This window comes from Nanorana parkeri, unplaced genomic scaffold, assembly GCF_000935625.1.
Source record: "Nanorana parkeri isolate BGI_ZX_2015 unplaced genomic scaffold, ASM93562v1 scaffold278, whole genome shotgun sequence".
NCBI lineage: Eukaryota > Metazoa > Chordata > Amphibia > Anura > Dicroglossidae > Nanorana > Nanorana parkeri.
The window spans coordinates 684,239-711,971 of NW_017306546.1; the positions used below are offsets into that span (position 1 = coordinate 684,239).

General features: G+C 42.0%; 2 protein-coding genes across 3 annotated transcripts in view; one reads left to right on the top strand and one right to left on the bottom strand.

The window, feature by feature from the left end:
- Nucleotides 1-1,065: 1,065 nt before the first annotated feature.
- Nucleotides 1,066-20,664, bottom strand: BLZF1 (basic leucine zipper nuclear factor 1). 2 transcript variants are annotated; one of them, XM_018557288.1, is made up of 7 exons: nt 20,655-20,664; nt 13,437-13,501; nt 9,374-9,795; nt 5,633-5,832; nt 3,483-3,611; nt 3,118-3,337; nt 1,066-1,615 (listed from the first exon to the last, which is right to left on the bottom strand). In XM_018557288.1, the coding sequence occupies exons 2-7, from the start codon at nt 13,441-13,443 to the stop codon at nt 1,430-1,432; spliced, it is 1,164 nt and encodes a 387-aa protein (XP_018412790.1). In that variant the 5' UTR covers nt 13,444-13,501; nt 20,655-20,664; the 3' UTR covers nt 1,066-1,429. The 2 variants fall into 2 exon arrangements, with proteins under 2 accessions (XP_018412790.1, XP_018412789.1); XM_018557287.1 differs by lacking the exon at nt 20,655-20,664 and adding an exon at nt 16,208-16,293.
- Nucleotides 20,665-20,777: 113 nt separating this feature from the next.
- The window catches only part of NME7 (NME/NM23 family member 7), a 142,519-nt gene continuing 135,563 nt past the window's right edge, over nt 20,778-27,733 (top strand). The window contains exon 1 of the mRNA XM_018557302.1: nt 20,778-20,864. Coding sequence (XP_018412804.1) covers nt 20,862-20,864 — 3 coding nt within the window. The 5' untranslated portion in view covers nt 20,778-20,861. The remainder of the gene's footprint in view (nt 20,865-27,733) is intronic.

Sequence of the window (27,733 nt, forward strand, 5' to 3'; positions counted from 1 at the left end):
AGCCCTGTATCAGTATCAGGACAACCCTGAAAATTGCAGGTTTTTAATAATAATATTTTTTCTTTTCTTCCCCATTCTTCTCTGGTGGCCATTTTCACTAATGGCAGATTCATCCATCTCCCTTTATTTCCTGGAACTCTGGCACATCTGAAATTGCACATCATCTCAGGGGAAAAAAAAACACCTGCCCCCAGAGATCTCACAAGATTTTGGAGTTAACAGATGAGATTTCCCAGCAATCCACTCTCATGTAACCTTCCCAAGATGCATCTTTTAGGCCCAGATTTCATCAATAATGCCCAAGAGTACCAGGAAGTAAAACATCAAATAAAAGTAAAAGCAAAATATGTTTAACTAATGAATGTAAGAAGATTTCATATCAGCCTGCATAGCTGCATGTTGAAATGATTTTTAAAGAAAGGGGGTAAAATGTCCACAGAGGTTTTTATTTGGCCACTAAACATACAATGTGTAAATCAATTTTTTTTTACAAGGTAGCAAATCAGCATTTATCATGTTTCATAACTTTACTTCTCGCCATTAGTAATAATGAAACTTGGGTATCTACATTTAAAAATTTGAGATTTAAAATGTTGACCTATTCTAATTTGAAATCTATCTGAATTGTGTGTCATCAATAAGCTTCGGCCCGCAGTTTTTCATACAAGCGTAGTTGAAATTATGGCACCAGTGACAGAAAGTCCTTTTTATCGGGGATCGCGGGCAAGGTAAGACCTATGCTGTATTCCCGAGTGTGGCTCGGGGTTACCGCTTTGGTACAGAAAATTAACCCCGAGCCACACACGAGAATACCAATGGATACGCGCTGAAATCTGCCCCTATACGAGAAAAAGAAGCTCAAGTACTTTTTTGCGCGTAGGGCGTTTTTCAGGGCGACAAATCGTGCTGAAATACGCCCAGGTGGGAACCATGCCCATTGGGATTAATAAGGCTTCGATCAGTGCTGAAAAACGCCCAGGTGAAAACCCAGCCTTAGCACATACCCAAGAACCACCCGAACCAAAATGAAATGCTTCATATTTAATAAAATGTATTACTTACATTTGATACATTCAATGAACATTGAAACCACTTAAGGTCCAAAAAAATACAGCCGTTAACGGTTTCGAGTATTGCACCAAAGAAATTCTTAGAAAAAATCCTGAAGGAATGACCTACTTGTGATAAAAACATTTCAGAAACAGTGTTCCTCACACTCTTTGGATGCCCTGAAAATCTTTTTTTCCAATGAGTTCTTTTACAACAATACAAAAACTTTATTACATGAGGTCAGCTACCGTCAAAACAGAAGAACACAAATCCGCTGTTATTTCAAGTCTAGATATCCCACTTACAGGAATTATTGCTCCCGAAATGTGCACATCACTGCAAACACTGCTTTTAGCCAGAGAGTTCACCTCAAGTCTTCCTATAGGGCTATTAATTCCCCATGGCAGTGATTGCAACAATTGAAAGTGATGTTCTCGTATCGGGTGTATGGGTGAAAACGTCCAATGCTTTTCTTTGCTGCCAGGAATGATGGTGATGAGGACTCCGAGAAGGAAATATCAACAGATGCCTCTGTACATAACATAGGGTCCAGAGACTTCAGGATCTGAAACATAACAAAAAAACAGTTCATTTTAATGTTTATCTGATACTGGGCGGCTGCGGGGTAGGTTCGGAATTTATATAAACTTTTAGTAAAGTCATAATTTTAAAAAGGTGCAGACAACATTTTGCTACATAGGATGCTAAGCTCATGCCTTTTGTTTAAAACCTCTCAGGAAAATAGAAAAAACTCCCCTTGCAGTGGGTCTAGCTCAATAAGAGACCTTTCCGTAAATGCACAAATCGGGGATGGATGATAACCCCCAGCAGCACTATTAAATTAGTGATACAATATTTGTTATGAAATAAATCTAAAGAATATAGCACAACCATAATCTGCATAGAGAGCCATACACTAAAACCTAGTGACTGGGTCAAGGAGGCCAACACTAGTTCACCGGAAAAGAATGGAAAACCACCCATGGGACAACTAGGAATTGAAAGTTCAACACAGCTGGACTTTGTGGAAGAGTTAGAAGATGAAAGCCATTGCTGGGAAAACATTTTTTTAATCTCGTTTGGAATCTGTCATAAGACATATGGAAGACAAACACGTGGAAAACAGGCTCTCTGACCAAAACTGGACCTTTGAGCACAAAACTCTTGTATGGGACAATTGTAACACTGTTTTTTGCTTTACGGTGGAGAAACTGTTTAGGACTAAGTGTAAGGTATAGGAGCCAAATATAGAACAAGTGAAACCTCTTTCAGCCTGCAAGAGACCTGAGCTGGAAAATGGCACTAAGAACATATCCGAAACTGATATGAGAAAAAAAAAACTTCCTGTGCATCATAGATAAGCATGCTCATAGAGACTAACATTGCACTACAGTGCCATCTACACTTCAAAAGACAAATTACAGTCAGTATATGCTGTTGTAGTTTCAACAAATATTCCCTTTTAGATTGTAAGCCCTCAGGGGCAGGGCCCTGCTTACCATCTTGTCTTGAATTGTATTGTGATTGTAATGTCTTCCTTATATTGTAAAGCGATGCGCATGTTGGCGCTATATAAACCCTGTATAATAATAATAATTTAACTCTGAATCAGTGGTAAGACCAACAGTCTCCATTAACCTTGACAGCAACTTTGCAAAGAATGGACAAACCTTGCAGGATCTGGAAAAGCTGGTAAAGACTTACCAAAAACACTTGCTGCTTTGACTACCAGGTATTAACTTGTGAAGGCACATGTGTCAGACAGACTGTACAGTCTGTTTAATTAACTTCCGTGTCACTTAAATATTTTGCACCTTTACAGTTTAAGTATGTTGTGTAAATCATATGGTACACATTTCAGTTAAATTAATTTTAAATCCAGGCTAAGAAAAGGTAAAGCAGTGTGAATAGTTGTGTAAAGGACTGCATGCATCAAGTAAACTGAACATAAGGTTATATACAAGAAGAAAACAACTACATCAAGAGAAATGACCATCTATTAGTCTAAAATAGATGCACACACAGCTACTGGACCATATTATAAATAGATGGTTACTTGCTATTTACCATTTCTGCCATTTTTTCTGCGGGAGTGTTGCAAAACTCCACTGCCTGCGAGGTTTGTTTGGCGCTCTCCGATCCAGTATTCCCAATAAGGTGAGACTTCACTGCCACTGCCAGCTTCTGGTTTGCTGCAACTAGTTCTGTGGTAGTGTAGGGCTGGGCAATGGGGTAATAGGTCTGTTGTCTTCCCCACTGCAGGGAAATGAGAAGTTCTTCTAATACTCTAAAAGAGAAAAAAAAATGCCAGGATTGTGATAATTAAATGTACACATTCATTTGCTTTGTTCTACCACAAATGTGCACATTATACTATTGTTTCTTTGCATTACTCTGTATAATAAATACAATTGAAAAAAAAAAATACATACTTTTTTGTTTCAGACATTTCTTGTCGAAATTGCTCTCTTTCACTTAACAAGTCCCGCAGGGCGCTCCGAGCCTCTCTGTTCTGCCGTTGCAGATTTGCCCTTATGTTTGTTAATTCATCTGCCATGACTCTAAAACAGAAAAACAAATCAAGTAGTAAGTAGAGATTATAGAACTATCAAACAAAACAAGATATGTATTAACCAAACCAATTATCCTATTCTTTTGATTAGCTAAATGCCTAATTTTTTTCTAGAGGAAACCCTCTTGCACATTAATAAATTGGATTTACTGCTTAGTAGATTTGGTTTATATGCTGCTATGGCTGAAACACCAGCTATTCTTTATAGTCATTTATTTTTATAACAAAAACCACAAAAAAAAACCACACAACAATGCTTATGTATTCCTAAAAAGGAGAATTATGGTGTGAGTGAAAAACACTCATTCCCCTAATTCAAGCTGACTTGTGACACTGGAGCTGTCACAGGTTGGCTCTATTGATCGAGAAGTCAGCGAACACACACCACTGATCATTGATTTCCCGATCCTTTCCCTGCAGAGAGCGGTGACGGTCAGTCACCGCTCCCCACAGGGATTCCTCCGTCCCCTCTTAGATCCTCCAGCGCTGAATGGAGGAACGGATGGGGGGAGTGGTAGGGCAGAGCCGGATGTCAATCAGCCAGGGGGGTGGATCTCAACAGTATTGTCGGGATCCGTCCGGGCTGTGGCGTGGCTCTGTGCGCTCAGCATATAGCGGGCAATAGCCCGCTTATATTCTGGGTTTTGGGTCGCCGGAGGACATTATTATATGTCCTCCTGTGACCCTAAAGAGAACTATGGGCAAAAAAAGTTTACCCCATAGTTTTCCTTTAACACACAGAGGAAATGCCAATTTTAGAAAGTGATCTAAAATGTGATCTAATCTTTTGATATATATTAAAATTAAAGGAGAAATGTAATGTTGGAATTTCACTTTCAAGATCTAAAAATCTCTAAGATCAAAAACGAATCCACCATTTCAATATTTATGTGTAGACAACTCAAGTGAAATCAATCAGTTTCCAGCAGGAAAATAGAAGAAAACACCTATTTCATGCAAAGCTTGCTAGCTACACTGCCGGGGATTGCGAGTGAATGCACCACATTTAAGACATATCAATTATCTAAAGATATGTTTAATATCTGGACTAAAAAGTTAGATTAAAAAAATTAAGCAAATTATTTCAGCCGTAAAAATTATATATATAGCACTGATATCTTCTTGGGAATTGAAACTGGTAAACCTAGAAGTCAATTGTTTTTTATCTGCCCAGTTTACACCACAATGCGGGTGTGATCTGCAGTGCAGTGCTGTATGAGAATGTGCAGACATGCTGGACTGCACCGCAGGTTACTGCTCTGCTGTGTGGGGACCTGAATGGAGTGCACAGCTTGTACACTCCAAATAAAGTTTAAAAAAACCAAGTAAATAGTGTGATCTGCTGAGCCAGTACATCGCACTGCCACCCCACCAGACCTGTTGAACACACTAGCCTGTCCGCTAAAACTGTGCATTTAAGCAAACAGGCTAGCGTGAACAAGACTGGAGAGTCATTCTGCTCAGAGACTGTCTATCAGTTAGATATGAAAAAAGTAACCCTCCAAGCTTCTGCATCATTTAATGCTGCTCTGCTGTGGCCACAGAAAGACACTGAAAAAGAAGAATTCTTCCCATACTGGTGAAGATAGAAACCTCTTATATAGTAAAGATAGAAAGATGCACCAATTCCTCTCAAAACACTTAAAGAACTCCGGGTAAAATGTTTCCTAACCCTTGCAGTGGTGCTGTTTTTGTCTAGGTTTAAAAATATTATTCACCTGAGCCTCTCTCCCCCTCCGCTGCAGCAGTCTAAGGTCCCCGAGTTATCATGTTCTATACACAGTGTACAGGATGTGAGGACACCGAGGGATATACCATTACTGCAGTCAAGGAGACAGACAGGAGGGTGCAGTGTCACAACTGGCCAGCTCGGAGAATGGGGCAAGTATAACGTATTTTTGAACCTAGACAAAAATTAAGCACTTAACCCTTGCAGTGTGGGGGGATCCCCACTGTGAGGGTTCAGGACATTTTTACCTGGAGATGTTCTTTAAAATGAATGAAACATACCGACTAGCAAGGAATTTGCTTCTCCAGACATCACACTGAATTGACATGCGCTCCAGTTGTTCCGACAGCTGAGCTGTATTTCGTGCTAGAGCCTCATTTTCCAGAATAAGTTGGTTCTTCTCTCGAGCTGTGCGCTCAAAGTGATACTGTAAGTCATCACCAACAGATGCCACCAGTAACTTTTTTAATTCCCGATTAACCTTAAAGAACAGAAAAGGGTTGTTAACAAGACAAACACAGTAGCAAACTGTGCATCAGTTAGTGTGAGTCATGTCCAAGCAACAAACACCAGAGACTAATGGAACAGATAATGGCATAAAACAAATATGGGGTTTGCCATTCAAAATGATGGTTGCTAGGCTGTAATCCTGACCCAATGGCTTCAATACTTTGAGGGGCTAAGCTGGAACAAGCAGCTATATTGGAAAAGTCAGGACAATGTGAGAAACCCTTATCCGTTTCCTTGTTCTGTGCCAGAGGCTCAAACCAACATTACACCACAAATACCCAGCTCTGATGTCCTTTACAATTTAAGTATTATTAAAGTGACATTAAACCCTCAGATTTTTTAACATAAACCAATACTGTAATGCGTGCCTTACTGTAATCCATGGTAGTTTCCCTTCTCTTTGCTGCTCTTCCTTTTAAATCTGTATCTGTTCTCATGCTGGGCAGAACTTCTGTTTTGCAGCAGACTGCCTTCTCTCAACCATTCCCCAAACTTCCTGGTTGCGGTGGGGAAGATACTGATGGCAGATACCATAGGCTCCTTCTGCCATCATTTAAAGAGCAGGGGCGTGGCCTGCCACAGGGCTGCGTGTGTCTATGGGCTCACACAGCCACTGTGGGCACGAGTGCCTCCATTAGAACGATTGTGGCACCCGTACAGGGGCCGGGGGGGGACACACTAGAAAACAAGGAATTTTAAACTTTTAAAGAAAAACGGCAACAGCCTCAAGCAAAGGCAGGACTCCTTGTAGGAAACATTAGAAAAAAAAAAGTAGGCTTTAATATCACTTTAAGGTGCAAAGTAGTGATGTTTCTTTATATAATTACCTACTAACACTGCCCAGCCAACACTACAGCTGATTATAGCAGACAGTTTACTCGATTCATATGATTAAGCCCATCATTGGGTAAAATTGGGTAAGGAGGATCCATGGCGGGACGATGCATGCCTGTGTTCTACAATAAATTATTCAATGAAGCTTGCGGTGTGCAGCCGTTTTTTTGTTTCTGTGACTATTGATGCTGGAGCAAGACTGACTTGGCTGGTGTGCACCTGCCATTCTCTCTAGTGATGCTGTGAAGGAGCAAAGATACTGGGCTATGGAAGTTACTTAGGAAATTATATGTTGCATAACAAACAGATTGACAAATGGTGTTACCAGATTACTGACAATGTGGATCAGGGCAGATTGCAGAACTACATCACTGCCTGGATGAAAACGTACTGAGCATGCATGTCTATCAAGATCTAGTTTTGAATTTGTTCTAGAGTGCATTATATAAAGTGGAAAACTCCTTGGAGCCCACTGTCTCTAAAACCACAAAACTAAGGAGCTGGCTAAAGTAGCCTTCATAGAGCTAAACTGGCCAATTATGATCTTTATCCGTTATCCTTGTATGTATGTGACCCGTTCTTCCCTGGCATTAATAGCGAGCACATAATATACTGACCAACTTTAATCCCCCACTTAAATGACATGATCCCAAAGTATCATTGACATCCTGAAGAATTATTCCTAAAAGGGAAGCGGTAATGTCATGCGAAGCCTAGAAGAGCTCACGGATCTGTAAACACATTAATAGTCTGGCACCAGAGAGCACACAATAAAAAGGAGTAAATATACAAACAGCTTGTATGGTATGAATAAAACCAAAACATACATGGGAGTGATTACCAAACCTCACTGAGAAGGTCATGTTGTAAATGTGGCCACGTGCATACACAAGGCAAGTCAGTGCTCTTTCAAAGAAATGCCTGTTATTGAGATCTTAATCCTGACAGAACATATAAACCTCTGAAGGCAGGGACGAGCAAGTGACAAGCCCTTTCCACTTGTATGTATGCTGAATCGCTTGACGTCAGATGAACTCAGCACAACAAACAATAACTGTTGCTAGAAAACAAATATGTGCTTGAGTCCTGTCTAGTCACTTTTATAACCCAAAAGATCTGACAAAGCTTGTGTGGCAGGCAATATAAAATTCCTGTTTGTACTGTCACTGTGCCTCCTTGCCATTCGTTCCAATACCAGCATGCTGAAAGTAACTGGCTGCTCACATGCAAAGGACTGTACTGTGGGAAGCAGTGTGACAGTTGCCTCATACCTGGAAGTAAAAACCTTGGATCTGGTAGCAGCCTGGGCGGCAGGGATGTGTGAGAAAGCTACATTGCCTATTTTTTTCTTTAGGTCACACCAACACAAACAGCAAATAAAGATTTTAAATGGGGATTGTCTCATGTCAGAATAAGGTCCATGTTTCTTGTGTTCGTGCTATACTTTACTATTCAAGATAGGCTCATTTAGTTCCCGAAGGGGATGATAACTGAACATTACCAAGTACAACAATGACAACATCCTAAAACAGTTTCTTCTAATGATTGGCATAGAATAGCCTAAAGCTAGGTACTAAAAAGTGCCATCATGCAACTTGAATGTGAAGTCAGCTCCAGCAACCCCCATGCCAGACACATAAGAATTCAGACCCTGTGATGGAGCCCAAGTCCTTCACTTTGACACTATGGGGGTGATTTACTAACCTAAACACACACGCACCAGGTGCGTGAATCTCAGCATGTGCCTCTTAGCATGACCTATAAAGAATTGTGCACACTGATGACGTAAGTTGAGCTGTATTTTTTGCACACATGTATAGTGCGAACAGGGCGCGAAGAAAAAAAAACTACAACGGTACCTCCGTTCATGAACTTAATTCGTTCCACGATTCTGGTCGCGAACCGAACCAAACTGTGATCAGACCGGGATCTCGACTAGAGGAAGCCACGACCATGTGTCAGAGCAGGGAAGACGGCTGCGGTTGTGTTCGTCACCCGATGCGGAATTCGCGAACAGAAGCAACATTTTACTGAACTTCCTGTTCGTGAACCGAATTGTTCGCGAACAGCAGCGTTCGTGAACTGAGGTACCACTGTATTTTTGTGTCCCGTTTACACTATACATGTGCAATGTTCAGCAGAAAAACGCAGCTCAACAGACACGGTGTGAACAAGCCCTTAGGCTATGCCAGCTAATAGTATTGGCCTGAAAAGAGGTTCAGAGGTCACAGGGCATGCAAGAACTGCTTTTGACAAGTTACCATGTGCGTTAAGGTGCCACAAAAAGGCAATTCGGTCACTTTAATTAGTCTGCCTCATAGTACACTTAAATCTTGAAGTGTCTTTCTGCTTCATTTTGGATATCTGTTTATCCTTTTAAGCATAGTGCACATTTCATTACAATGGGCAAGATAACACACTATTTTGTGCTGTTTGACATAGGAATCCCTATTCTCTAAACTGCTGCACACCTTGAGAACACCTTGAGCGCAAAGTTATACTTTAATGCAGCAATTAAATGCAAAATGGCCTTTTTATATGTCTGTAGGACTCTGAAGCACATAGCAGTATAAATATGCAGCTGTCGATGGCACTGCTATTTAATTGTTTGCAGACACACATTTAGAGCTAGTTTGGGTCTGTAAAGAAGACACAGCGTTCCCTTTATAAGTTCTTACCTCTGTCTGCACCCTTAGCTGGTTAGAAAGACCCTCTTTGTCTTGAAGTAAACGTCTCTCTGCGTTTTTTAGTTTTTCCAAAGCGCTCTTCATTTCAGCTAGTTGTTTCCATGGGTCAATCACACAGTCAGCAGTGTCTACTTTACTGTGCCCATCCTGTGCTTTAGCCTGTTTAGTCAGCACTGTGTGTGTTATTGCAGCTTTGGGGACCACAATCCTGAATGCTTCGATCTCCACTGATTGGTCAATGTGCATCCTCCCCAGCTGTAGGACACCGGGACATAATGTCGGTGACGGGGACGTTTTTCTCTTTGGGCTGTGAGCTACTTTGCTGTGTTGTGTGATTGGTTCTACTGCTTTTAAAGGCACCAGAGTTTCCATACCATCACCTGTACCACGTATAGGTGGTGAAGTCGCCATTGCTAAGAGAAAGAAACAAAATGGGTTTTAGACATGCCAATAAAGAATGAAAAATTGGAAGGAAATAGGAGCCACAATATAGAAAGTGTCCATTTACATACAATTGCAGAATGTGCCCTAGCAATTAAAAACCGCATTTTTGCCAATCCAGCTCTTTCTGACTGATCCTCAGGCCAAATGAAAAAAATAAAGTCTAACTATTAGTTTAAGAAAGAGAGGAAACTGTTAAGCCATAACACTAGCCTGCCTAGTTATAAAAAAATATATACTAAAGTTGACTTTATTCTGTATAAACCTTTCTGGTTGGTGAATGTACCATTCATCAAAAACTCACTGCATGTGAATCAATCACTAATTTAAAACATACCGTATATACTCGAGTATAAGCCGAGGGGGGGTAGAGAGAGAGATTAATTAAGCAATTATATATGTATTGTCTGCACTGTATTAGCAGTATATACTCTATATGGAGTATATACTGCTAATACAGTGCAGACAATACATTTACAATGATCCTCTGCTAACATGAATGGGTTAAATGATCCGTAGTACATGATATGTAGCCCTGTACTATGGATCATTTAACCCATTCATGTTAGCAGAGGATCATTGTAAATGTATTGTCTGCACTGTATTAGCAGTATATACTCTATATGGAGTATATACTGCTAATACAGTGCAGACAATACATTTACAATTATACTAACCTGAATGGATTAAATGATCTGTATGTAGCCCTGTACCCCCTTTTCCACTTACAGAGCTAGGTTATTTTTCTTTTAAATAAATATTAATGTATTTTAATGGTATCTATCTACCAGTAGCTGCCTCATTTCCCACCCTCGGCTTATATTCGGGACGGCTTATACTCGAGTATATACGGTATGTACCAGGAACATAAACCTGCAGTAAATGTAAATCACGGAGAACAGCCTATAATTAAACAAGAACTCTGGGGAGTTACAAAATTAACCCTTGCAGTGGGGCTAGGGTGTAAAATATAAAAAAGATATACTCACTCGATCCTCGGCCCTGCCTGGCTGCTAGACTGCATCCCCCCTCACTCCTCCTCCGCTCCGTGACTTCATCATGTCTAATAGAGTGTATTAGATGTGGGGACGCCAAGAGACATTCAAGTGGCGCACTGGAGGGGGGGACTAACCGGTCTCTGTCGCAAGATTGAGGCTCTGGTAAGTATATGTTCTTTTAGACACTAGAGAAAAAAACAGTGGGTAGCCCGATACCCACTGCAATGGTTATTTTGTAACTGCCCAGAGTTCTTCTTTAATCTGTAGTCAGAGCACAGTGCATCAGGGGGAGGAGCTCAGCGGGATGTAAGGGGCTATTTGTAAAATGTAGTAACCCAGCAGTGGATATCATGTGGTATGACCATCTGTTTGTGACAAAGCTTTGAAATAACTGAATCAGGTCAGCCAAGCAGCTAGCATTTCCCACAAGAGGTCGGGCTACACCTTTCCCTTAGCATATGTTTCCTTTAGAGGAAACCTGTACTGACTAACACAGAGGATGCCAGTGCTAACTTCCCCCTGAAAATACCAGTTGCCTGGCTTTCTCTGGCTTCAGTAGTTTAGAGACACTGGCTTAAAACAAGTCTGCAACAAGTCAGAGCTGCTAATCTGCATACTTGTTCGAGGTCAGTGACTTAAAGTACTAAAGTAAAAAGGGGTCAGCATGACAGCCAGAGAACTAGTATTTACAGCAGGAGAGGCCAGTAAAAGAAGCCCCATAGTTCCTCACTATAGGTATCCTTTAAAGCTGTATTCCGGAAGAAGAAAACACTCCCTTTGTACTGGGGCTACCTCTACACTACAAGGGTTAAACACTTGTTTAGGTCTAGGGTATCTGGGTAAAGGACGTTTACGTACACGCCCCAACAGGCTTCCTCCAGATTACAAGATCATCAACTGCAGGCTCTCCCTACCCCCCACACTGTGATGGCTGGAGGTCCCCTATTGTCATCAAGTACAATGCAGGGCCCAGAGCCCTGCATTATATGTGAGGATGCTGAGGGCCAGACAAAGCATATGGGGAGCAGGAGGTGAGTGGCATCTGCCAGGGAAGCGGGGGATCAGGTGAGTAAAAGTCCGTTTCACAATACCTCTACACCAGGGGTCTCAAACTCATTTGAGTCGAGGGCCACTCGACAATTTTTTTCCTCCCATGGGGGCCGGCTTGCCAAATTCCGTACATCAAAATAAAATGTCATTATATACGGTATGGTACAACGGACCCCAAAACACACACTGATCAGGTGACATCAGTTTCATGTAAACGCCTGCACACCGCATGTAATGATATGTTATATAACATGCGGCTAGAAAACGCTCTCCCTGGATGCACAATCATTGTGTCCAGGGAGAGTGACAAATTCCTAACCGAATGTAATCTTATCACATACAATTACATGCGGTGGGCAGGCATTTACATGCAGCTGCTGTCATCTGATCATTAACTTGAATAGGTGACAGCGGCCGCTTTTAAACGCCAGATTATGGATTCCTGCTGCAGGAAAACGCAAGTTCCTGACGCAGGAATCCCCAATTGCACATAAAGATACAGGTGTGAATGTAGACTAATACACTCCCCCCATACACATAAAAAAAACTACCCCTGAACATGTAAAATAATACACAACGATCTGCCTATGCAAGATAGGCAGATAGTACGTTCTTTTAAGTACCTTACAACCATCGCAAGACAAAAGTCTTGCGATGGTTGTAAGGTGTGTGCCCAGCCTAATACATTCTTTCTTTCGGCCGGAGCTCAGAATTGAGCTCCGGCCGAAAGGATCTCAGTGCCGGGAGGAGCAGCTCTGCCGTCTGCACCCGATTAAGATGCAGACCGTGTAGCTGCTCCTGCAAGTCAGGTATGCGGTCTGTGACCGCGTACCTGACTTGTCAACCGGCTGCGGGCCACATAGTACCGCCTCGCGGGCCGGTACTTTGAGACCGCTGCTCTACACAAATGAGCATTTAACCCTTGCAGTGTGGGTGTAGTCCTACTACAAGGGGAGTTTGGTCTTCTTCCACAGAGAAGAAGGGAGTGCATATTAGCATAACATAAACACTCCTATAAGCAGTTATCTCTATATAGGTTCGTTTGCATGTTACAAATAGAGTATTGCTATGTTAAATCAGACCCTACACATCCTAGGAGGTACAAGGTAGGATTTAATTATACAGTAAACAGTTTTAACTAAAACTTCAAAAACATAAGAAACTAACCCAATCACGTCATCTAGAAATACGGACTATGTACTCTAAAACTAAGGTTTATAGTGATGATGCAGAAGCCAGCCTTCTCACTTCTTATAAAATATAGGGAACTGGTTATTCTTCAATGCAAACATTGCTTGTTTACTTTGCGGACATCATGCCTGTAATTCGGAGGTAAGAGATAGGCTTTTAAGAACACACCCAAACAACCAAATAAGACTAAACTGAGTGCTCTTGGAAACTGACAACAGAGAAGGACTTTAGTAATCTGATGACTGAAATGAGTAGGATGCAATTACATTTAATAAATATTTTTGAGTCACGATTTCTGAGTCACGGTGAACATTTTAGCGCAATATATTAAAATAAAAAACTATTCATGAGCAGTAGCACACAATGATACTCACTGGCCATGGTGTTGCTAAATGATATAATCTCTGATGAACACGTTCCAGTAAACTTCAGATTGTGCCTGCAATACATAATATTTAATGTAGAAACAATGTTGATTTAGGAAGTACTCTACTAGTTTATTGAAATGAACGGAGAAGGTTAGAACCTCAGTCCAGAGAAATCTAGAAGTTAAAGTAGTATTAAGGTCTGGGCGTTTTTACCCTAATGCATTCTCTGCATTAGGGTAAAAACGGCCCAGCACCTTTTTTCTTGTCAGCTGCGCTTGTACCCGCCGACGGTCCGAAGAGATCCTCCGTTCCCGAACTTCCGGGTTGCGGAGGCAGGATACTGATGGAAGAGGAGCCACGGGCTCCTTCTGCCATCAATCAAAAAGGGAAGGGGCGTGGCCTGCCCCAAGGCCGTGGGCGGTCTTTGAAGCACCCCCCAAAAAAACCCAGCCACTGTGGAAACGAGCGCGCACGGTGCCTCCATTAGAACGATGGTGGCACCTGTGCAGGGGACGGGGGAACTGCGGGGAGCCACTAGAAAATGGGGAATTAGGAACTTTTAACGACAAACCCTAATGCCCGAACCCAGTTTTACAGCTCTGACGTGATAGGAAAACTATACATATTTTTGCAAATTCTTAGTGTATTCAGGTGAATTATATATGGTTTTGTTCAGGACAAATTGGGACTTTGGTGTAAATGGTTATGGAAATATCCAGATTTAGGTTTGTTTTTTTAAATCATAGGAAACCTGGCCCAAAATATTTCATTCATTCATATTCTTGGTATTACCATGACCCACAAAAAAACAACAAACAAAGCAATTTTCCTGATGTGGATGAAGACACATACTGCTCTGACCTTTTTAATTAATAATTACTATGGGCAACTGCTCCAGATTCTGTCTGCTCCAGTTTTCATAAATTACCCCTTGTAGTCCATCACAGGAGCGAGCTTGGAGCAGTGACTACTTTACAACACACACAGGGACCATGGGGAACAAAAGTAGCCACCCTCCAGAAGGAAGGACAGTGTCAGCACCAATTCAGAGATGATTTGAGGGTCTACAGCCTAATGATAGTTGGGGCACTTAAATGCATTTTTAAGATTTAGCTCCAGAGTTTAGTGTCACTTTAAATTATTCTCAGCTAAAACAGGTTTTAAAAACATTAAAGTGTATTTTCAGCCAAAACCTTTTTTTTCTAGTTTTGGATAGAGTCTGGAAGAATTAGAACCCCTGTTAAAGATGAACTTTAACCTTATCTTCAAAATAACAACAAAGGCACCTTTACAAATGTTTAGTAATGGCAATTGTAGGGTATAGCTCAAATGGGGATCACCTTCACTGGGGGAAAAAAAGGAAGTCCAGGCAGCAAAATCCTTCTTTTATATCGGACTAGAAGTCAGTTTTTATTTAAAAGGTTGCAATAAAACAGAAAACAAATCCTTGCCTTTCAGGCTCTGACTAAACAGGAAGGTTTTCTCTCTACTACTAGGTGGTGACCTTATCTCAGCCACCTCACAAAACAAAAAGTATTTTCAGTAAACTTTTACTCTCACACATCCAACTTGTAGCTCTCTCAGAATGCTGTCTGAGTCCCAGGCCAGAGCAACATCATGCTTCAGCCTTCCCCTTTTATCTCCCCTGGATAATCACTCATTAGGCAATTACCAATCCAGGTGAGAGGCACAAAACCCGAGCTGGATTATTCAGACCCAAAGTCAGCCCATAAACCTGGTCTGGGTTCCGCTAATCCTGTACATAGGATAGAAAGCGAGGGAAAATATATCGCCCCTCGATGACTTTCCCTATGTCACACAATCTACAAAACACATACTTCCAGATAATTGCCAGCTTTTCCTACCTTGTTTTTTTCCCCCCCTCCCCATTGTTCTCACAGTGGCCATTTTTACTAAGGGCAGATTACTAGATCACCCTTTACTTCCTGGAACTCTGGCACATGTGACTAGGACATGTGACCATGCACATCATCTCAGGGGAGGAAAATGTCTTTCCCTGAGATCTCATGAGATTACAGATGAGATTTCCCAGCAATGCTCTGCTGATGTAACCTTCCCAGGATGCAACGTTTGGGCACGATTACATAATTTGTGCCAAAGCAGACCAGGAAGTGGGGAATTTTTTTTTTTTTAGAAAAAGAAATAAAAAGTTTGTTTAGCTAATGGATATAAGATGATTTCTTGTCAGCATGCAGAGTTGAATACTGATGTGATTTTTAGTCAAAGGGTGAAAGGTCCTTTTTAAGTTTTTATTCTGGACTCCATTTTTCTCTCACGTCCCAGTGACTATGGTTTCACCAGACAGAAGCGAGGGAAAATCTGCAACACAGACAATGATAAAAAGATGACAGGGGTTCTAGCTTTTCCCTATTCTTTCTAAGTTGCTGCTGGAAAGTTTCCCTTAATTCTTGCCTGGCAAAATGGTTATTATTGGCACAATAAGTAAAGTAAGAGGAAGTCTCTAACAGTCCCGGTTTTAATAATTCCCCCACTGTATCCAAGAAACATACATGGACATATGCTTTAAGTCTACAAGCCAAGAGGTGATGAAGGGTTCTGTCAGATGAAACATGTAGGGTTGATATATTTTTGCAGCCTCCTTTGTTAGAATTTCCTTATTACGGCAGTGTAACCATCGGGGAATCAGCACGGTTATTACCAGACTATATTACTGGTGAAAAGTGATATTTGCTACTAAGCATACAACACAATTGATTATAAATCCATACCTGCAGGTCTAAGGTCTAGGCACTTACCTCCACACCACTAAAAAGTGCTGCTGCGAATAACTTTTCCACTGCACTCGATCAGTACTGGTGACTTTTTATACCCATGTTCAGAGATGCAGGGTGGGCTGGATGCCCTGGGTAGCCATTTCCAGAGGCAGATGGGTATATGCTATTCCATTGGTTGTTTGGTGATTAGGAATCCCCTTCTAAACCTCCAATCAGAGCCCAGCTCCTAAGAGGTCAACCTGAAAGTGAATGGAAATATTACAGAAGGTCAGAAAGTAACATTATTATATAGTATAAGTTCTCAATAGCAAATCTGTTCCCAATGACTAAAATAAGACACACAGGTTAAAGTGAACCTGTACAAGCAGAGCAACGTAATGAATTCAGATAAAAAGGAGTCTGTACTTGCCTTCCATGTGCTCCCCTGCTACCCCTTTTGCTTGCTGGAGCCTCAAGATGACTTGGTACATACCCACCACACATTGAGTAGGAGCTCACACAGGGTTACCCCCGCCAGCCAGTTGGGCACGGATATTTACCACTCAGACACCAAGTGCTGCATTGTGGGAGGTAGAGAAGAGTGTTACATGATCCTCCTTATCCAGACGTAGTAGTTTTTCCCCCAGGGTCCAGCAGGTAACCGAAATGGCAGGGGAGCATTGGGAAGGGAACTACAGCCTCTATTTGCCTTTTATCCAGCAAATCTGCTAATTTTGCTTAAATATAAAAATACACGTTTCCTTTAACCACTACACCTCCCCAAACCTTTTGTTTGCTTCCCTGCTATGGTATCCCACAGAAAATGCCCGCTCACTTAGGGTACAAAGAAGCATTTGACGCATTCCATGTGACAGCGCCGGGTCAATCAGTACTGTCACATCGGGAGAACATAGCCCTGTGTAAGCTACAACTTCAGCTGACATAGGACTTTTGTTTCTTTCCCGTGAAGAACAGAGTGGTGGAGGAGCAAAAGCAAGTGCAGCTTAGATTAAAGTCAACCTGCTGCTGTGCCCTGCATATAAAAAAATAAAAAATAAAAATATATTGCAGCTTACCAGTTTTTAGATGTTGTGGCTGCATTTGTTTTCTTTTTACAGGCTAAGAACATTTTCAGCAAGTACAGAAAATACTTGTTGATCTTGCCAGAAAGAGTGTCATTGTCGCTTCCTGTAAGCTGTAAGGAAAGCGCAACAATTCTTATCTTTCTTCTGTAAACTACTAGTCCCAGCAATCCAATAGTCATTTGTGTTGTGCAGGCTGTGTGTCAACCATGGCTGCCTCCATAGATACAGTGGAGGAGTGAGTAAAGGTGCCCATACACCTTACAATTATCTGCAGATTTTCTGTGGTCAGATGGAAAAAGTGCAACAGATTGGCCCAGGTGGAGATTACTCCCTCCACACAGTTTAGCGAAGATGGAGGAATCTGTTGCCCCTTTTCCATCTGACTATAGAAAATCTGCAGATAATTGTAAGGTGCATGGCCAGCTTAAGATCTCGTTCACACCTAGGCGTATTGCATATGCGCGTCTGTCGGGCAAACGTCGCGCAATTTTTTTACCGCGATTCGCAGTAAAAAAGTTGCGCGACAAACGCGCATTTCCGAAGGCTACTTGGCTGTATCCCAATGGAAACGTGCAACAAAACGGCCCAAAGTAGTACATGTACCTTTTCAGGCGTGGGCCGTTTTGTAGCGCGTTAGGGACGGGCGGAAATACGCCAAGGTGGGAACGAGACCATTGAATACAATGGGATTTATATTTTTGAGCGTTTTGTAGAGCGTTCGTCGAGCGTAGAACGCGCTACAAAACGTTCAGGTGTGAACGAGGGCTGAGAGTGAGCAAAGCCACCCTAGGATGGGAAGTGTGCTAATGGCGGGTTCACCAGGTGAAAAGAGAAAAAAAGCTGATCAGGAAAACTAATGCAGCCACTACATCCAACTACCAGAAAGCTGCAAAATGTTACATTTGTTTTGAGGTTTAAGCCCTTTAACCGCCTAACAACCGGCCTTTGTCGCAATGCAGCCGTTCGGGAGCCTCCTAGATGTAAACAGGCTGGCACACGTGAGTGGGAGACGACAAAAATGTAAAAAAAGGCAGCAATGCCTGTTTACACACAAGCGATCCGCAGGAGGATCGCTTGTTTCGGGTGCCGATCAGAGTGCCCCTCCCGGGGTCCGCTGTGCCTGGTGGGAGCACAGGACCAGCATGGTGGCTCTGTGACAGGGGATCAGAGGGAGATCGGTACACGATCCTCCTCCATCCCCTCTCCGGTGTCAGAATGTGGAAGTGATGTATACAACATAACTTCCGCATTCTTGTGTCACTCTCCAGCTTCAGAAGCTGGAGAGAAGTTGATGAAGCAAATGTCTCCATAAAGAGGACCTGTCACATATATTCGCAAGTGACGATTGCGGCCATTACGCAGCACATGTTACATATCACTGCAAATGTCGGAGTGAGAGCAATAATTCTAGGGCCATCAATCACTGATAACACTAAACTGATGAGCGGTAAAAGCTTTTAAAGCGTCACCTATGTTAAATTTTGGCTATGGTAGTTTTTTCCGAATTTCGCGGGTGCGCGCAATTTTAAAGCTTGACATGTTTAGTGTTTATTTACCCGACGTGACCCCGTCTTTTATATTTTACCAAAAAATTGTGCAAGAATAAATGTATTATAACATAATGTTAAAAAAACAAAAGCTTTTATTTCAAAATTTTAAGTAATTTTCCCCTAATATAGTCAAAAATAAAAACCGCAGTGGTGATTAAATCCCACCAAAAGAAAGCTCTATCCCCAAAAAATGCTATAAAATTCTTTTCAGTACAGCGTTGCATGACGGAATAAATGTCAGTCAAGTACTGCAGCGCTAAATACTGAAAAATGGCCTGGACAGGAAGGGGGTTTGACACCCTGGTCAGCAAATGGTTAAAGTGACACTAAATTTAGAAGTTAAATCTTAAAAATACATTCAAGTACCTTAACTATTAACAAAATGTATCTTATTTGTGCATCACTCAGCTGTAAATCATCTCTGAATTGGTGCTGACTCTGTCCTTCCTTCTGGAGGGTGGCTACTTTTGTTCCACATGATCCTGTGTATGTTGTAAAGTAGTCACCGCTCCAAGCTCACTTCTGTGTAGAGCTGCAACAACTAATCGACATAACTGATTATTGAAAAAGCTGTCAACTTTTTCAATCATCGATTAATTGGCTTCCGATTAGTTGGCCCTGTTCACGGCTCCACACACACTGCGCGCCGCACCTCCTCCCCACCTCACGCTCGCCGCTGCCAGACCTGCCCGCCTGCATCCACGCTCCACACGCCGCACCTCCTCTCCGCCTCATGCCTGCCGAAATCCACGATCGGCACAGGGGCGCGGGGAGAAGAAATAAGGAGGAGCAGGTGTGGGCGGATGACAGCCGCTGACAGACAGGCCCGATCTCAGAAGCAAGTTGCTGGAAGACTGCTCAGGTAAGCTTGCACTTTCCCATACATGGTGCTCTACAATGTATTGCTGGGATTTGTATTCCTTTATAGCTGATGGTACATTGTGCTCTATATTATACAGAGCAATATGCCATCAGCTATAGAGGAATACAAATCCCAGCAATACCTTATACACTCAATGTATAATGTATTGCTGGGATTTGTTGTATCCCTATATAGCTGGTGGTATTCTGCATTGCGCTGTATAGAGGACTACAAATCAAGGAATAATACATTATACAGTGGCGCAATGCAGAATACCACCAGCTATAGAGGAGTACAACAAATCCCAGCAATAATACATTATACAGTGCAATGCAGAATACCACCAGCTATAATGTACAATTGCTGGGATTTGTTGTATTCCTCTATAGCTGGAGGTATTCTGTATTGTGCTGTATAATGTACTATTGCTGGGATTTGTAGTCCTCTATAGCCGATGCCATTCTGCCTTCATTGCTGTATAATTTTACACTTTTCATTTCACTGTATTGCACACCAGTTTTGTTTTCTTTTTACTTCCACCGCTCCAAGCTTGCTCCTGTGATGGACTGCAATCTCAATACAAACTAGTAGTCCCATCACTGGAGCCATTTTTGAAAATGTATTTTATTTTTTATCCGATTAATCGAACTTAATAATCGGCTAACTAATCGATTTTGAAAATAATCGTTAGCTGCAGCTCTACTACTGTTTGACTACAATCTCAGTACAAATTGATTGTGCTGGGATGATGTCACAGGAGTTCATAACTGAGCTGGGCATGTACAGAATAAGAATCCTTTATCTCAGAGCGACATAGTAATATGTCTGTTTACACATTTTTATTTTTAATGTAGTTTCGCTTTAAACTTGGGCACTCTATTACCCCATCCCCCACCCACTAATACATGTCGTAATGTCAGCTTCGGAGGGTGCATCACTCAGATAACAAGAGATATAGATGGAGGTTTCACTGTATAAAGAGAAAGACTTACTTACGTGTCCATGAGAACAAGGAACTCAGCTGTACAGTTTCTATGTGCCCACGTCAGTTCCGGCAGGACGTCTCAGTGACGCTCACGCCTGTATGCGTGTAGTGGGCGGAGCAAAAAGGCTCTTCCGGTGTACGGTGGTTGCTAAGGAGACAGTAGACAGCTTGTGCTGGTTACTGACAACGGAAGAGCCTGGACGATTGATCCAACATGGTGAGTGATGGCAATATGATGTGCAGATTACAAATCACATAATGACAATGTACAAATTCTATTTCTTGTCTCACTATTAATCTTATACTAGGAAGCAATATACATCGAGCATATACCCATGAGCTCCACAAAGCATGTGAGATCTATAGTCGTGGTTAGACCATTACTATCTGATACTACTTTTCTGGGTCAGAGATTGTTTTAGGCCCCAGAAATGTTCCCTGGTGTGAGAATTCTCAGCTGTGCCATGTGGGATCATTGCATTCTTTTCACATTGGTTTGATGTACTGTGCTTCCTTTAAAGTCCAACACCAACCAAAACCTTTTTATTTAGTTTTGAGTGCAGGAGGAAGGATTAGAACCTCTGTCGGGGTTTTATTACTAACATTCAGCATCTTGTCCTTCACTATTGTCCATAATCGGAGCAGTCGGATGCATGGCTGCGCAAATATAGATGAGAAATAGCCAGAACTCCTTAATCACAATGGGGCGGGTTCTTAAACTGGAGCAGATGAAATCTGGAGCAGTTGTGCATAGTAACCAATCAGCTTCTCAGTAGTTCAGTTAAACTTTAACAGTTAAAACTAGAAGCTGATTCTTTCTGCTCCAGTCTCAGTAAATTCCCCTCTATGTATTTAAAACAGTGTTTAAAGAGGAACTACAACCTCCTACCTCTTACAGCAGGGGTGGGGAGCCTCCGCCCCTCAAGCTGTGGTGAAACTACAAATCCCAAGATGCATCTGTCTCTGGGAGTCATGCCTGTGGCTGTGAGAATCTTGCAATGCCTCATGGGATTTGTGGTTTCACCACAGCTGGAGGACCAGAGGTTTCCCACACTTGCCTTAGAGCAAAGGAAGGTGCCATCTTAGCCTCCATTTGGATTGCAGGTGACATGGTGCTGCACCTGCGATCAGCTATGACACCAGCCATTTGAGGGCTTGAAAATTTGAGAGTTGAAATAAGCACACTGGCAACCTTGACAGTTGGCATGCCTTGAAAGTAAGGGGGGAATTTATCAAGACTGAAGCCGACAGAATCTGGAGCAGTTGTCCATGGCAACCAATCAGCTTCTCTCTTTCATTTTCAAAGCTTTACTGAAAAAAACAGAACTGGGAAGCTGATTGGTTGCCATGGGCAGCTGCTCTATATTCTGTCTGCCAGTTTTGACAAATTACCCCCGATGAATTGGTGGGTAAAGTTGTAGCTGTCATTTGCAATGCTTACGGCTGGCCATTTGCAATGCTTACGGCTGGCCATTTGCCCCGCTTCGGCTGTCATTTCGGCTCAGTCAAGCCGAAGCATATCCCTTCGGCTCGGCTGAGCCGCTTGGCCGCTGTACGGGCTATAGTGAATAGCCCGTACAGCAGCCCTTCGGTTTGACTGAACCGAAGGGCTCCAGCGGCCGAAGAGAGCCCACGGATCAGCTGAAGCTACGGCAGGATCCTCTGGCTCCTTCGTGAATAACCCTCTTAGAAGCACGTTTTTGCATGGTTTTGCCTGCATGTTTCAGGCTTGAGCATTTTCATTTCAGCCAATGGAAAGCTAGTTACTAATTGGAGGTGATGGTTGTTAGGCAGAAATCTGTGCAAAATGTGTGCCATGCACGTTTTTTCCAGGCACTCCCATTAAAAATATTTAAGGCCAACTTTGATTTTGCCCAAAATTAAACTCGTATACTTTTTTTAACGACAGGCAAGACAAGTGCATGGACAAAATAATGGGATTCTTCATTTTGAGCGTTTTTGCACTTTTAGGAAAATGCAACATCCTGGTGACTAATTGTAGCCAACATGGATAAAAACAGCAATAAAACCTATTTTCGCTTGAGATCCACTTTAAGTTGACCGCATTTTTACTGGTGTAATATTTACTGAGGGTTTGGTACACTAAGAACCCTTGGTGTGCCAAGACCCCAAACGAGTTCCCTTGCATCTGTATAGAATGTGGTTCTCTGCCTATGGTCTAACATCACCCCAGGTGAAGCGTAGGATGTTCACATGCCTGGGTAAGTTGATTGGTAACACAAGAAAATCAATTTTGGGAGACACATCATTTGATTTGCACAGATTTTGCCATTCTAGGACATTAGAATTATTTCCATGACCACAGTAGGTTGAATTCTTGAGAACACAATGTTATCTTGTGTGTGATAGGTGGGGAGAATGTGGATCCCCTGATGGAAGGATTTTAGAGGTCCATGTAAAATTAAAGTTTGATTGTATATTGTTAAGAAGTTACAAGTTCAAAGGGATGTTTATGGCCTTATTGGTGATAGGTGGCAGCTTTGTCTGGTACTTGGGCATATGAGATAGTGGGGTGGAAAAGAAGCCATCATATTTTACTGAATCTTTCAGCTGTGCTTTTAAGGGCCAATACCCAGTCAAGAAACTCTTTAAGTGCAAGCTCAAAGTAGATGCTTCCATGCACAATTTATAGGCCTGAGGAATGTAATGTGCTGTAATTGTTCACAGTGCTTCTCTCAGCATTGATTAACGCAATGACACACAGAAAACTCTTTGTGCCATGTTCACACCATACATGTGCTGGTGCCCTGAGGCAGAGAATATAGGACAGCATTACAATGTCCGTCTTTATTATTTGTTACAGGCTCTGGAGGATCTAGTTCATTTTTGAAAGCTTTTTCTGGCCAGACCAGTAATATACATTTAGTATTTTGGACTTTTACAATATGTAGTAAATGTTTGCTAAAAATGTGAAATTGTTACTGGTCTAAAGCCAGTTTTTTTCACCTCTGTTGGTCTCCCAAGGGAAATGATCACAGACCAGGGTATGCACTTTAATGTCAAAATTTAATAAAAAGTTGTATAAGTTGCAAAAAATTACACACTTGTGTACTTCTGTGTACCACCCCCTAAACAGACGGCCTTGTAGAAAGCTTCAATAAGGCTCTGAAGAGGATGCTGAAACTGGTAGTAGCTACTGATAGCAATAATTGTGATCGCTGGTTGCCCTACTGCAACCTTAAAGGGCTTCTCCACTTTAGAGTTCTCATACATCCAATATCTGAGAGGTTTTTTTTTTAACATTGCCAAATAGATCTGGAAACAGAAGGCAACTCCTTTAAATAGACTTTGAGGTGGATGATGTAACAAGTAGTGTCTACTGATTGCAAGGATTGGGATTGCCTGTTTATCTCATATTCGCTGTGCATTAGGTACCACAAGCCTCCATGGGTTTCTCCACTTTTGAGTTGGTGTATGGCCAATACCCGAGAGGTCTCTTAGACATTGCCAGAGACCTGCAAACAAAAGGCAACCTCTTTCAAAAGTGTGGTAGAGCAAAGAGCACATTGAACAAATGCACGACAAAATGGAGATGCTCATTGCAAGACCCACTTGCAACAGGCGCAGTCTCAGTTAACCCTTCCCCCAGAGTCTCAACCTTTAGCCCTGCCAAATGAATGCTTGTACTGATCCTGACAGATAAAACGAAATTTCTTGCAAAATGACAAGGACCCTATGAAATTGTAAAACAGATTGGAGAGGTAAATTATAGGGGTATAACAGCCATGCAAAAGGAAACCCCACTAAATCTAACACGTGAATTTAATCAAGACGTGGAAGCATAGAAAGTCCCTTTATGTCAAACCCCTCCTACCCATGTCAAGGGCAGGGCCTACATCAGTTCCTGAGGTAAAACTTGTTATCTCAGACCTCCGGGGCTGGTTTACTGTCATTATGCATGATATCTTGCCCGAGCCAGGCATGAAAGTTAACTTTAAACCCTACTAGAGATGCTGAACCAAGAAGACTTTGACAAGCTGCTGTGAGGTATTCTTGCCAATCTGTGGCTGGACCAGGTAAAGGTGAGGGTGAGGGGGAAGCCGAAATCACTAGAATCTTCTCTAAACAAGATCATGTAGTTTTCAAAGGTCATGTTCCACATTGAGTTGGTCACCTCTTGTTATATGGTAGCAATGCTCTGTCCCTGTTTCCTTGTCACATGTGCTTCTGTGTTGTCACCCTGTCACATGTGCTTCCGATGTCGCTGAGTTAGATACTTAAAGGAGAACTATGGGGTAAGTGTTTTTCCCCATAGTTCTCCTTAGGGTAACGTCAGGACACAAACTAGCGTCCTCCCGTTACCCTAAGCTCAGTATACCGCGAGCTACATCAAGTGTCCATCTTCTGTGCAGTCATTGGTTGCTAGGACCACCGGGCTGTCCTACCAACCAGTGACGTCAAATGACGAGTAACAACACAATTATCCCTCCTTCCCCCCCATGCCAAGGTGCTCGGTGTGATCCTTGACTCTGACCTCACTTTCTTCCACACACTCAATCACTATCCAAATCTTGCTGCCTTCACCTTCGAAACATCTCCAAAATATGCTCCTTCCTAACCAATCAAACCACACAGCTACTCATCCATTCACTTGTTATCTCTCGTCTTTACTATTGCAACTCCCTAATCATTGGCCTACCTCTACACAGGTTAACCCCCCTTCAGTCTATCATGAATGCAGCTGCTAGACTCATCCACCTAACCAACTGCACAGTCTTGCCAATCCCTGCACTAGCTTCCATTCGCCCAAAGGATAACATTCAAAACAACCACTTACAAAGCCATCCACAACTCTCCCCCCAGCTATATCTCCAACCTTCTCTCAAAGTATCACCCTAACCGCCCTCTCTGCTCCTTCCAAGACCTCCTGCTCTCTTCCGCCCTCGTCGGCACCTCCAATGCTCACCTCCAGGACTTTTCTAGAGTCTCTCCTATCCTTTGCAACTCCCTACCCCAACCTGTCTGGCTATCTCCTACTCTGTCTGCCTTTAGGCGATCGCTAAAAAATCATCTCTTCACGGAAGCATATCCTGCCTAGGGCTGCAGTTAATGATTATTTTTATAATCAATTAGTTAACCGTTAATTTTGTTTCGATATATCGGATAAAAAAAAAATTAATACCATCCTTAATTTTAAAATAACATACACAAATGCAGTTTTACAAACATAAAGTTTATTTCGGAATAAAACTGCATGCACAATATTTTGCAATCGCACTGCACTGGAATGCACATCATTGTGGTACCTTGCGTTCCAGTGCGGGCGATCACACTGAGGGTGGGAGGCACGTTTGGGGGGCCATTGAAATGAATGGCACTGCAACGCAGCTCTCGCAGCAGAATTTGTCAGGCCGAAACGGAAAATGACTTTTTTCCCACCTTTTTTAAAATAATTTTGTTGTTAAAAATTGTCTTCTTAGCTTATAGCGCTTGAATAGCTACAGCCAGAATGACAGGTGCCAGTGACATGATTCCGCAGACGGCAGCTGAATGTAAATATAGCAGGTAGTGCTGTATATTGCTAATATTTCAAATTGCAATAGCCAATAGCAGGCTGGCTATTACACCCGCCCATTGCCTGCTGTGCCCTCCTCCTACCGCGGTGGAGAGAGCTAGGGGATTCAATCAACTAATCGATAATGAGAATAGTTGACAACTATTCTCATAATCGATTATTATTGATTAATCAATTAGTTAGTTGCAGCCCTAATCCTGCCTCAACCTAACCACTGAACTATCAATTTCTCAAACAATTCATCCCCACAAAGCTACCACCTCTTGTATCACTTGCCAATCCCTTTTAGATTGTAAGCTCTCCCGTGCAGGGCCCTCCTTACCATCTTGTCTTGACTTGTATTGTAACTGTAATGTCTTCCTTATATCGTTAAGCGCTGTGCAAACTGTTGGTGCTATATAATTCCTGTATTATAATAATAATAATAATGGGGCACTTTAATGGGGACAATCAACTTAAAGGGGTTCTAAACCCTCCGGTTTTTTTTGCTTATATCTACTGCTAGCATGCACTAGATATATAAGCAAGAAGTGTAAAAAAAACAAAAAACGCTTAAAATCATTTTAAACTTACCTCGTTATTGCCGGAGAGACAGAGCAGTCAGCGCTGGATCGGAGTGACGTCACACCGCTGGAGGGACAGATGAAAACATGGGGAAAGAAGAGGAAGATCGGAAAAAGAGACATCATTTAAGGTAAGTGCTAACATTTACATGGGGGGGGAGGGAAACATTTTTTGCCTTTAATGTCACTTTAAGTTAGTTTCATCCATTAGAGTGCCCCTTTACATTAGTTTCCCTCCTTCAGCGTGTCTTCTTACATTAATTACAAAAGTGGGGGGCACTCTGATGTGAACAACAAATGTAAGGGGCACTCTGATGAGGAATACTAATCCATCGAAGTGCCCCCTATATGAGATGCCCCTTATCAGATTTTTAAAAATCAATTTACATATGTGCATGTGTGCCTATGCACCCTCCCAGTAATGTGTCAGCCCTCCAACAGTTTCTCCAAGTCCCAGTTTCTCATGTGGCCTCTTGAGAATAGCCCTCCCCTGTGCTATGGTAATTTACCATTACAGAATCAGTTTGTTTGTTTGTTTTTGATAAATGTTTTTTTTTAAAAAGTGGTAAACTGCCTGTGTCAGTTCAGTCAGATTTGTGACAGGTTCATATATACAGTGGGCAAATACACAGTCAATGCAATATATTCAGACGTCCGGTACTGTGAGGAGTGCAGCTTCTATTAAGACACAATCAAGATTCATGTATACCTTACCAACACGTACACAAATTTGTTGTCATGCCATTGGCCATGTTACTATGAGCCATATATCTAAAGAACATCCACGACGCTCCTCATGAATTCCAGGTATAGTATCCTTAATGCCTTTCAGGTATGGATTTAAAAGGTCAGCTAAATGTAACAAGTTTTTCACATAATGCATTTTTTAAACTTTTTTCTGTGTGTGTGTGTGTGTATATGTGTAATATTGTATAATTGTGTGTGTGTGTGTGTGTGTGTGTGTGTGTATATATAGATATATATATA

Excerpts from the sequence above, each read along its gene's own strand:
- BLZF1 (XM_018557288.1), bottom strand. Across the intron at positions 3,612-5,632 it reads AGCAAATTCCTTGCTAGTCG|AGTCATGGCAGATGAATTAA; the intron begins GTATGTTTCATT and ends TTTCTGTTTTAG. Across the intron at positions 1,616-3,117 it reads CAGAAAAAATGGCAGAAATG|ATCCTGAAGTCTCTGGACCC; the intron begins GTAAATAGCAAG and ends GTTATGTTTCAG.